At 46.3% G+C, this 12421-nt stretch overlaps 1 protein-coding gene across 11 annotated transcripts in view; it reads right to left on the bottom strand.

The window, feature by feature from the left end:
• Positions 1–12421, bottom strand: part of ACSBG2 (acyl-CoA synthetase bubblegum family member 2) — a 43193-nt gene that overhangs the window by 18986 nt on the left and 11786 nt on the right. For all 11 annotated transcript variants that reach the window (XM_081499391.1, XM_081499390.1, XM_081499388.1 and 8 more), the window contains 2 exons: positions 9610–9696; positions 5088–5237 (listed from right to left, as the gene is read on the bottom strand). In XM_081499391.1, coding sequence (XP_081355517.1) covers positions 5088–5237; positions 9610–9696 — 237 coding nt within the window. The remainder of the gene's footprint in view (positions 1–5087; positions 5238–9609; positions 9697–12421) is intronic.

Here is a 12421-nt window from a genome sequence, read left to right on the forward strand (position 1 = left end):
AAACAAAAAGACCACCCTTAATCACATGGGATAAACACCCCAACAATTAGTATATTAATGTTTTTCTTTAAAAAATTTTTAATTTTTATTGGAGTGTAGTTGCTTTATAACTCTATGAATGTTTTTCTTTCTCCAATGCATACTTTTATGTAAAGTTTTAGCATATCTATAATTTAGCAATCTATACTTCTTACTGGTATCATAAACTGGTCGTTAATCCAGCCACATGGCCCTCTGCACTGTTATTCCAACAGGTCAGGCGAGGTCCTGCCTCAGGGCCTTTGCACTGGCCATTCCCACTGCCTGGGATCTGCTTCCTTTAACTGTCTCCACAACTATTAACAACTCCTTAGATGCTGAATTGCTAGTTAAATGTCACCTCTTAGAGAAGCTGTCTCACCCCTAAACCGAAGCTTCCAGCATCTGTCCTATCCTCTAAGTACTACTTGCCACAATCTCAGTGGTTTTATTTATTCATTCCCTGTCTGTCTTCCTGGGGGCCACAGTTGGGTCTGTTCTGTCCAAAGCCATTTTCCCAACACATAGTAGGTGCCCAGTGAATTTTTGTTGAGAAGGGACATTTAAGAGAAGAGAAGGGACATTTAAGAGCAAGGAAATATGCAAAACCCTTGGCCCGTAGTGAGCCCTCAAAATTCATCCCTTGTCTTTTTCTGGGTCTCAGGATGGAGGAATTTTCCTTCTGCCCCCATAAGCACTGTCACTTCCAGAGGCCCAAGGAATCCAGCACCCATTTGTTGAGAAAAGGGGCTAGGTGTGTGCAGACTGTGATTTACAGTCGTTCAAACACCCGTGGGTTCAGAACCTGGCTCAAGCTCATCCTTTGCTCTCTGACCTTGCTTAAGTCATGTCCCCTCTCTGAGCCTGTTTCCCCATCTGTGAAAGGGGTTAATGACACATCTTACCTCGTGGGGTTTCTGTGAGGGGTTATGTCTGTTTATCTCAGCATGGCCTAGTATTCTATAAAACGGGAGAAACTTTGAATTGTGGACATATGTTGAGAACCTGGGACTAGCTTTGATTTCTTGCTATAAAAATGATGATGATTATGATGATTTTAACTCATTATTGACTGGGGGATTCTTGCAGAAACTAATGCCTGTGGCTGGAGTTTTCATTTTGGCTGGCCAAAAATCAATTCTGTGATTTCACTAACACTGTTTTGCAGGTCATTGCATTCAGCAGTTTACACCTGACACGCTTGTAAAGTCTTCTCTAGCATTATGAGTTTCACTTTCCATATCGGAATCAATCACTAAGGTTTTTTGTCTTCTTGCTGGTCTAACATTCACATCATCTGAATCAGAACTATGTTCTGAAGAACTGTCATCTTCTGAGACACTTGTATGTACGTTGCTCAGACAATCACAGAAAGTATTCCCATAAAATTCACTGAAAAATTCATCTTTGCGTAAAATTTCACCATGTGTCATCTTTGAAGATTTTACGGTAATAAATTAGCACTTATCACATACACAAAGTTGGAACAAAAACCTAACAGAGAAAAATGTGAATGATAATGGCGATCGTAAGTTGTCTAATGAAACTTGGATCAACTTTAAGCTCTAACAACTTCACACTTGATGTTAATTGTATCAGTGTCTAAAAATGTACTGATATGTCTCCAGTCAATAATGGGCAACAAAAGATGTATTAAAATGTCTCCAGTCAAGAATGCATTAAAAGTCACAATAAGGGACACTGATGAGGCTGTGTGCCAGGTATCACTCTGAGCATTTATATCTGTGTGTAGGTTAAGTGAAGTGTTAGCCACTCAGTCTGACTCTTTGCAATCCCATGGGCTGTAGCCTTCCAGGCTTCTCTGTCCATGGAATTCTCCAGGCAAGAATACTGGAGTGGGTAGCTAATCCCTTCTCCAGGGGATTCTCCCAACCCAGGGATTGAAGCCGGGTCTCCTGTATTGCAGGCAGATTCTTTACTATCTGAGCCACCTGGGGAAGCCCATGTGTAGGTTAAAGACAGTGGCAAATTCTCTGCCACCCCCACCATTCAGAGCTAGAGTCTGTTTCCCCTTCCCCTCCCAGGGCCTGTCCAGTGGCTGGTTTTGACCTGCAGAGTGGAGCACCATGTGAACTTCTGGCACTGAGCTCTAATAGACATCAGCCCGTGCCTTTACATAGTGTGTGCTTGCCCCCGGGGGAGCCAGCACCACATTGAGAAGTTCCCCAACCTCACTACCTCCATGTCACAGAGAAACCCAAGCCCCAGGAAACATGTGAGTGAAGCCCCTCTCGGACCTGTTAACCCAGCCTGGGCACCAGCTGAGTGACCCCAGCTGACACTCTGTGGGGCAGAAAAGACACTGCTGAGCCCTGGTCCAAATCTGAGATCCAGAAATAACACACTGTTGGTGTTTCAAGTCGCTCAGTTCTAGAATGGTTTGTTACACAGCAGTAGCTAACTGACACAGTACGGGACATAATTTAACCTTCACAGAAACTCTAAGAGGTATCAACTGTCCTTGTCTCCATTTCACAGGTGGGCAAACTGAAGCCCAGAGAAGTTAAGGGAGTTTTCTCAGGTCACACAGCTAGCAAATGGGGGAGCCTAGATCTTCATCTAGGCAGACTTGCTCCAAGAGCTCGGTGTTCATCAGCTGTCTTCAAGGAGATGATCTCAGCAGACCTGAAGCCACTAGGAGTATGAACGCTGGCCAGGGTGGGGTGGGGGCTTCCTCAGACCCTCTTCATTCATTTCAGTCCACAAAATGGATTGAATCCTCCTGTATACCAAGCACTGGAGACACAGGAGTGAATCCAACAGACTGGCACTGCCCTCAAGGAGCTGATGTTCACATTAAACATGTGACTGTATATAATATGTCAGTGCACGGAAAACAGTAGCCAGAGGGTATCAGGGACTGATGGGGTGGTTTATTTTTATTTGCTGTTTTGAACATGAAAGTCAGGGAGGACTTCACGGAGGCAGTAACATTTGAGCAGGGACCCCGAGGAGGTGAAAGAGGAAGTCAAATTGGTCTCTAGGAAAAAGAATTCCATGCAGAGGGAAAAGCCAGAGCAAAGTGTGTACTGCCAACTCTTAAGCTGGGTTGGTGCAAAAAGCTCTTATAAAGTGGAAACGCTGGGACTTCCCTGCTAGTCCAGGGGCTAAGACTCTGTGCTCACAGTGTAGGGGGCCCAGGTTCAATCCCTGGTCAGGGAACTAGATCTGACATGCTGCAGCTAAGACCCAGTGCAGCCAAATAAAGAAATATATATATATATGTATTTTTTTTCTTGAGTAAGAAATGCTTCATTGTAAAACTAGCAGTCTTTCTGACTGCTAGTCAGAAAGGGGAGTGTACGTGTTGGGTGTACGTCCTGCTAGACACTTTTCTGCTTTTAAAGCTTACAGGTGTGTACATCGGTCGCTGCGTTTTTCAATTTTTAACAAAAATCGCCTGTTCTCTGTGTACTGTTCTTCAGCTGGCTTCAGCATATTTATAGTGACCGCATCTTTAATGATCTTTACACCTTAGCCACATAGATCAACAGCGTAGTTGAAAATGTGGGCCGTGACACCAGCCTGCCCGAGTTCAGATCCTGGCTCTGCCATGCTGCTTGCTGTGTGACCTGGGCCCAGCATTCTAACCTCTCTGGGCTTCAGTTTTCTCATCTGTAGAAATAGCAGCCACCTGATAGAACAGATAGAATCAGAGAATCACCGGGAGGATTTACAAAGTGTAAAACTCTCGGGATGGACCCTGGCATATCACGGGCATGCAACAGAAATGAACCATCACTGTCTTTCTTGTTCTTTAGAAAAAAACAAACAACAGCTTTATCAAGGTGTAACTGACATACAGGGAACCACCTGCATTTGAGATGTACATATTGGTGCATAGTGACTTATGTATGCAGCCGTGCAGCCATCCCCACCATTGAAATGGTGAATGTTCCTTGTTCCCATCACCCTTTGTCATGCCAAAGCAGCCACCATCTGCTTTTGGTTCCTGTATACAATTTTGCATTTTCTAGGGTTTGTACCACACAGGCTTATTTTCCCAACCAGAGTTTGAACTTGGGCTCTTGGCAGTGGCACACGGATCCTAACCACTGGACCTCCTAGGAATTCCGTTTCTAGGGTTTTATATAAACAGGATCTTTTATTTAGTTACAGTTTTAAATTACAGTTAGGTCATTATACTCACTTTCTAATTTAGTTTTTAATTAATTTATGGCTGCGCTGGGTCTTTGTTGCTGCACATGGGCTTTCTCTAATTGCAGCGAGCAGGGACTGCTCTTCGTTGTGGTGCGTGGACTTCTCATTGTGGTGGCTTCTCTTGTTGTGGAACATGGGCTCGACAGCATGCCGGCTCAGTAGTTGCCACACTCAGGCTTAGTTGCCCTTCTGCATGTGGAATCTTCCCAGACCAGGTACTGAATCTGTGTCCCCTGCATTGGCAGGTGGACTCTTAACCACTGGACCGCCAGGGAAGTCCCTTTCTAGGGTTTTATATAAATAGGATCTTTTAGCGTGGATTCCCCTATTCTTTCCTACCAGTGACCTAAATTACTATCAGCTTTGGACTCCACTCAGACATGCATGCATTTTCCCCAAGCACAGAGCCTTCCTCAAGTAACTAGTTTTAGTTACTAGTTACTTGTTACTAGTTTAGTTACTAGTTACTAGTTACAGCTCCTGCTTTACCCCCTGAAACTCAGTATTTGCACTGCCTTTTCACATACTTATTTTATCAAGCACGGTTCTGAGATCAAACAACCCAGGAGGCAGGGACTGTTACATCATACCCATTTTACAGATGAGGAAACCAAGGCTTAGAGATCTTCAATGTGTTGCCCAAGATTATAGAGCCAGGTCTCCTGAAGAGTCCCTGATCTCAACCCCTGCACTATGCTGCTCCGACCTTGGAAGTGTTGGCCTAAGTCTCTCTGCCCCACAGATCAAGGTCCCCCATGCCACCGTGCTCCTAAACACCACTGTGCTCCTGTGGGTCAAGAACAAAAACAGTCTGAAGGCCTCTGCCCCAGGGCACTGAGACCCTGGAGGATGCAGAGTCCAACCCCGTCAGCAGAGACAGCACTTACATTGTCGTGGCTGAGCATCACCCCCTTGGGTTGGCCCGTGGTCCCAGAAGTGTAGATGATCACAGCACACTGATTGGCCTTCTGGCTTTTTATGATCGGGTCCAGCTGGGCGTCGGGAATGCTACTGCCAAGTTTTAGGAAGTCATCCCACTATGGAAAAAAAAGACCAGCAAAGGGTGGTGGCGCAAGGGTGAGGGGGCCCCCCGGCACACCAGGTGTTCCCCTTCCCCAGTCAGGTCTTGCCCCACCAGCTGCCCTGGAAGCATGATTCCCAGCAGGAAGAAAGGCATCATACAGAGGCCCTGAGACACCTGCTTCTCCTCCACTTCCTGGGAAGGCTACTCAAGCACCTCGGCCTCAGTTTCCTCATAGGTAAAATGGGGATGATGTCAAGGCCCAACTCTTTGGGTTGTTCTAAGCAGGAAATGGGTCACTATGTGTAACATGCTTAGAACAGCAGAGTTCAGGATCATTTGTTCTCTTCCTTTCCAGATTCCACTCGGCACCTCAAACTTAGTGACCAAATTGATGCAACTGAAGGCCATCCTGATTGGCTTAAGCTAGAAGGTCTTATCTGCCTGGGCCACAGTGATTGGACTGGTTCTGGACATGTGACCTCAGATGGTCCAATCACAGCGAAGGTCAAGGCTTTGGCTGCAAGTGCTGGGACATGAATGAGCCATCTGAACATGAGGTAACCTGAGGAGCTGCTGGAATGTCTCAGGACTAGAGGGAAGCAAGGTTAGTGGAGAGCAAAATGGAGCCTGCTAAGTTGTTTCAGTTGTGTTGACTCTTTGCAACCAATGGACTATAGCCCACCAGTGTCCTCTGTCCATGGGGATTCTCCAGGCATGAATACTGGAGTGGGTTGCCATTTCGTCCTCCAGGGCATCTTCCTGACCCAGGGGTTGAATCCACGTCTCTTATGTCTCCTGCACTGGCAGGCAGGTTCTTTACCACTTCGCCACCAAATGGAGCCTTGGACATGTTAATTGAGCTCCTGGTTCCAGCTGTGCATGGGTTATAGTTACATGAGCCAACAAATGATCTTTGAAGCTTAAGCCATTTGGGGTTAGGCTATTGTCACTTGCAAACAAAGATATCCTTAGTGATAAGACATACATCATCTCCCTCTGGCAAATGAAGAAGCTGAGGCTCAGAGTCAGCAAGTTACCTGCCCAGGGTCACACACTAAGTAAACAGAGGAGCTAGCATTTTAACCCAAGAGTCCAGAGCCTGTGCTCTTAATTACCTTAGGATTTGATGCCTCACAAGGAACTGTTGGGCTGTATGAACCAAATTTCACATGAGAGCTGCAAAAATGCTGCCTCTGATCCTCCAGTGAGGCTCTGGAGGAGGACAGTGTCCTGTCTGCAAAATAGAGGGCTCTCCATGTCCTCCAGAAATGGCCAGCATTGCCTGCAACCTGACAGGGCAATGCTGGCCCCATCCAAAAGGGAAGGCCCTTTCACCAGAGCATCTCTAACAGGGTAGGGTGATGGTGAGAGGAGCAGTGCACACAGACCTTTGGAGGGACCCTGTCCTTTCTCTGAGAAATGCCCCAAGCACCCCCTCAAAGGATGCTCCCCTAATGGCAGTGCAGGACCTCATCCTCCCATGGCCACAAATGATGGGATCACATAGACACCGGACCCAACCTGGTCAAATCCAGTCCTCTGTTGGAAATCTGGAATTGGTCCCGAGTCCAACCCCAGGCATCACCACCTGCCAGTTAATGGTCTTCTTCTCTCATCCCCCTGCCCTCAAATTTCACCTTTTAATTTCCCAAGCATTTCCTTTTTCTCTCAGTTCTAATGAATGTATTCCTAAACAGAATCTAAAAATGGGAGATTCTACTCGCCCTGGCAGAGAAATAGATACTAATCTGCCACAAAACTGTTGCCTATAAATCATTGTCCTCAACCAGGGGCAATTTTGCCCATGCCCCCCTACCCCCCGCACCCCGGCCAGAGGACCTAGGCAGTGTCTGAGGGTATTTGTGATTGTTTCAACTAGGATGTAGTAGGTGGAGGGAGGCCAGGGTTGCTGCTTAACACCTAAAAATGCACCGGACGGCCCCCATGATGAAGAATTATCCACCCTGAACTCTGCTCAGTGTTATGTGGCAGCTGGATGCGAGGGGAGTTTGGGGGAGAATGGACACATGTTTATGTATGGCTGAGTCCCTTCATTGTTCACCTGAAACTATCACGCTGTTATTAATCAGCTATATCCTAATACAAAATAAGAAGTTCAAAAGAAAAAAGTTATCCACCTCGAGTATCCAATGAGGCTGAGAAACCCTGCTGTAAATACTGTTTCTAACAAAAGGGTTTAACTTATCCAGACTTAAGATCTTGTTGCCATGATGGTCACTTTTAACCTCTGAAAGGTCTGTGATTCTGATCAGTTGACTTACTTACTTAGTTATCATCCTGGTCTTAATATTCTAAGGTTTTCTGAAAGGTGTGCGAGCTGGCGAGTGTTTCAGCCAGAAAGGATCACTGTCATCTTTCCTCCTACTTGAGTGGAGGGAAAAACAAATAAATTTCATGACATGTCAGGACTTCTGATTTGGAGCATGGGTTTGATGGCCTGATCTCAGGAACACTAACAACAGGAGCCTAGGCTGGTCCCTCACAGACCTCCTGCCCTGTCTTTTGTGAGTTAACTTGTTGTATCCTTAGAAACAAGATCCAAACCCTCTCCTTTGGCTTAAGTGGGTCTCTGTCGCTTGCACTCAAGCATTTTCAGACTCTAGAAGGCCCTGAGGCAGAGTGAATTTGCAAAAAATAAGACTGTGACATGTATGATGTCACACAGTTTTTAGGGGCCCTATCTCTCCCTCAGTAAGAGGTGGAGTCTGGTCTGCAGCTTGGCCTCAACGTGCTACTTCCAAGAATAGGTCCTTCAAGGCAGGACAGCTTCTGCCTGGATATTTCTCTCCTCAAAACATTCTCTCTGGAGACTTTCCTGGTGGTCCAGTGGTTAAAGACTCTGAGCTTCCTTCTACTGCAGGGGGCGCAGGTTCCACCCCTGGTCAGGGAACGAAGATCTCCGAATGTTGCCCAGCACAGCAAAAACAACAACAAAACAAACAAAAAAACATGCTCTGTGGAGATCTGAGCCACCAAACAAGCCCACAGGTCCTGAAGACATCAAAGAAGCAGAAGAGAGAAAGAAAGGTGCTTGGAGGAGCCCCAGATGCAGAGACAGGACCAGACTGCAGACCAGGGGCTTCTCTTTGAGTACAAATTTTTTTAGGGAATTCCCCCCCAAAAAAGCTTGTAATCAAGATGAATAATATTTTAATGCAATATTTTAAAAGTCAATATCAAAGCAAATCTGTGATGGATGAAACATCAAAATTTGAAAAAAAAGGCAGGCTCCAATAGGACTTTTGGTCCAAGTCATAGCAGAAATGGGTGCCCCTTGTATGTGTATTTTCATACATTAAAAATGGCTAGTGGTTTTAATAAAGATACTGATGACTTTGCATCTGTGAGATCCAGGAAAGTAAATTTATAATAAATTCTGACTTGAATATAAATTAAATATTTAAACTTAAGGTTATGAGTTCCAATACATCTTATTTTCAGTGCTGCAGTATTTTTTCAGTCACGCTGTGTGTCTGTGGGCGTGCATTCGCTTGATCTGTCCCACTCTGCGACCCAATGGACTTTAGCCCACCAGTATCCTCTGTCCATGGGATTTTTCCAGGCAAGAACACTGCAGTGGGTTGCTGTTTCCTACTCCAGGGGATCTTCCCCGCCCAGGGATCAAACCCACATTTCCTGCATTGGCAGGCAGATTCTTTACCACTGTGCCACCAAGGAAATCCTCAGTTACGCTAATGCTCTGAAAAAAAAAAAAAAACCTAATAATAAAACAATTGGTACAGTCTTATGCCACCAATTTTGGGGGTGATTTGTTACACAGAAATAAATTACCAGAACAGACACCTTCCGGGAAATCAGACCCTTCACGGCACAAAAAAATTCTCTCAAAAGCCTCACCCCCTTCTCTTGTGAGGCCTCGCCTTCTCCCTTGCCCACCACTCAGTGGGTGGGGGAGTCCCCACCCACTTCTGTGGGCTTCCCTCGTAACTTCCCTCGTCGGTAAAGAATCTGCCTGCAATGCAGGAGACACACAGGTTCGATTCCTGGGTTGGGAAGATTCCCTGGAGAAGGAAATGGCAACCCACTCCAATATTCTTGCCTGGAAAATCCCATGGACAGAGGAGCCTGGCAGGCTACAGTCCATAGGGTCGCAAGGAGTCGGACACGACTTAGCGACTAAACTACCACTACTACTACCCACTTCTGTCGCTCACGACCTAGTTCCCTTGAATCCTCGCTCATTTCCTTTGTATACAAGGCTCCGCCCTCACCACACAGTTCCATTGCAAGTCCCCGCCCACTTCCCTTGTGTGGCCCCGCCCTCCCCCTTGCTCACCACCCACTTCCTTTGCCAGTGCCCTCCTTCCCTTTAAGGCCCTGTCCTCTCCTTTGTTGACACTTACAGAGTACAGGTTTTTACATTTGCCGTCGTCCACAGGTGGCTTGTACTGAACGATCGCTTTTAGGGTCTCCATCTTGTTCCTCGGAATCTGAAAGAAAGTTGTGCGTTTGTTGTTGTTCAGTCGCTCGGTCGTGTAGGACTCTTTGCGACCTCATGGACTGTAGGTCTCCAGCCTTCCCTGTCCTTCACTATCTCCCTAAGTTTGTTCAAACTCATGTCCATTGAGTCGATGATGCCATCCAACCGTCTCATCCTCTGTCGCCCCCTTCTCCTCTTGCCCCCAATCTTTCCCAGCATCAGGGCCTTTCCAGTGAGTCTGCTCTTTGCATCGGGTGGCCAGAGGATTGGAGCTTCAGCTTCAGCATCAGTACTTTCAATGAATATTCAGGGTTGATTTCCTTTAGTATTAACTGGTTTGATCTCTTTGCAGTCCAAGGGACTCCCAAGAGTCTTCTCAGGCACCACAAATTTGAAAGCATCAATTCTTTGGCGCTCAGCCTTTTTTATGGTCCAACTCCCAACATCCATACATGACTACTGGAAAAACCATTGCAATATTCAATATATTTGACTATACAGACATCAGCAAAGTGATGTCTCTGCTTTTTTAATAAGTCTAGGTTTGTCATAGCTTTTATTCCAAGGAGCAAGCATCTTTTAATTTCATAGCTGCCATCACCATCCCCAGTGATTTTGGAGCCCAAGAAAATAAAGTCTGTCACTCTTTCCATTCTTTCCACATCTATTTGCCATGAAATGATGGGACTGGATGTCATGATCTTTGTTTTTTGAATGTTAAGTTTTAAGCCAGCTTTTTCACTCTCCTCTTTCACATTCATTAAGAGGCTTTTTAGTTCCTATTCATTTTCTGTTATTAGGGTGGTGTCATCTGCATATCTGAGGCTATTGATATTTTTCCCCAGCAATCTTGATTCTAGCTTGAGCTTCATCCAGCCTGGCATTTCACATGATGTACTTGGCATATAAGTTAAATAAGCAAGGTGATAATATATAGCCTTGATGTACTCCTTTCCCAATTTTGTTCCATGTCTGGCTCTAACTGTTGCTTCTTGACCTGCATACAGGTTTCTCAGGAGGCAGGTAAGGTGGTCTGGTATTCCCGTCTCTTTAAGAATTTTCCACAGTTTGTTGTGATTCACACAGTCAAATTTATGCATGGACCTCAGGATAACCCGGCCCAGGAGCACGTGTCCTAAGCTCTCTCCCACGGGGGCCCCTACCTCTTTCCCTCCCCTGCCCACACAGTAAAACTTGGCTCTGTGTCTTGACTGATACTAAGCAACCTGGTCTTAGACTGCTGCGTTCTTTGTGTTGGCATCAGTAGATTCCACCATAGAAGAGGGCTGAGGGCAACAGCCTCCTGAGTTCTGCTGCACCGAGTTGTGGCTCTTGGTTGGTGAGTCAAAGGACAACCCTCTTGGCTCCTCCTCTCTTGACACCTTGAGCTATGCAGCCAAGATCCAGCCAAACTTCTAGTTGGCATTGGGCCACAGAAATTCTCCATGAAGTTGGCCAGAACCTGGGCAGGCTCAGAATGCTCTACCTAAACCTAGAACCGTAAGGTTCAGGGGATTCTTGTCCCCTCCAAGAATCTTGTCGTTCATGCAAGGGGAGGATATTTGTATCTGTGGCACATTCCTAGCCAATGCAATGAAGATGTCACTTCTAGCATCAAGAATGCTGATTATAGCCAAGTCTCTGCCATGGCCTGGAGAGAAAAGATGACAGCAGTGCTTTTAACATCTGGACAAGAGTTTTCCATAGAGAAAAGGAACAGACATCCAAAAAACCTGAAGCAGGCACTGGCTGGCACATTTGACGGATGTAAAAAGTCCAGGATGGCCGGAGTGGGGGTAGAAGGGAGGAGTCCAGGGGAGGAGGCAGGAAAGGGTGTGAGGGCCAGGAGGCCATGCCCTGGGAAAGTGATGGCGAGGAGTCTGCAGTTTATTCTGAAGGAAGAAGGAAGCCCTGGAGGGTTACAGGCTGAAAACATCACCAAGAAAGAAAGATTTCCAAGTGGACCTGAACATGCAGTTTAGGAGGAGCCTGGCTCTGAGTCTTTCACTCAGAGCAACCAGATCAACAAATCCGCAAACTGCATCTTTGGTCAGACTCAGTCTCTGTGTGCATGCTCAGTCATATCTGAATCTTCGCCACCCAGTGGACTGTAGCCCACCAGGCTCCTCTGTCCATGGGATTCTCTAGGCAAGAATCCTGGAGTACATTGCCATTTCCTTCTCCAGGGGATCTTCCCGACCCAGGGATTGAACTTATGTCTCCTGCACTTGGGGCATTGGCAGACAGATTCTTTACCACTGAGCCACCTGGGAAGTGAAACTAGGAGGTGGAAATAATTCAGATATTGCTTTATGCCTGTGAGGTTGAAGATACCAGACCAAGGACTGGAAGTCATAGCAGCGAGGTGGCTGCAGGGGAAGGACGGAACACGAAGCATTTTCTAACAGTGGGAAAACCCAAATCAGAAGCCTGTATTCACAGCAAGGAGGAAAAGGGCCCTACCCTCACTCATCACCAGTCACCTCGCAAGCAGTGCATTCTGCTATGAACAGGAGAGACAGGACATGAATTGAGAACCAGGGACCAAAGAAGCATGCCTTCAGAAAGTAGAAGTCTGGGGACTTTCCTGGCAGTCCAGTGGTTAAGACTCCACGCTTCCACTGCAGGGGCCACAGGTTCAATGCCTGGTCAGGGAACTAAGATCCTGCCACGTGGTGCAGCCAAAAAAAAAAAAAAAAAAAAAAAACAGAAAGACAACCAGAAGTAGAAGTCTG

This window comes from Giraffa tippelskirchi, chromosome 6 (genome assembly GCF_054371585.1).
Source record: "Giraffa tippelskirchi isolate mGirTip1 chromosome 6, T2T-mGirTip1v1.2.pri, whole genome shotgun sequence".
NCBI classification, from domain to species: Eukaryota; Metazoa; Chordata; class Mammalia; order Artiodactyla; family Giraffidae; genus Giraffa; species Giraffa tippelskirchi.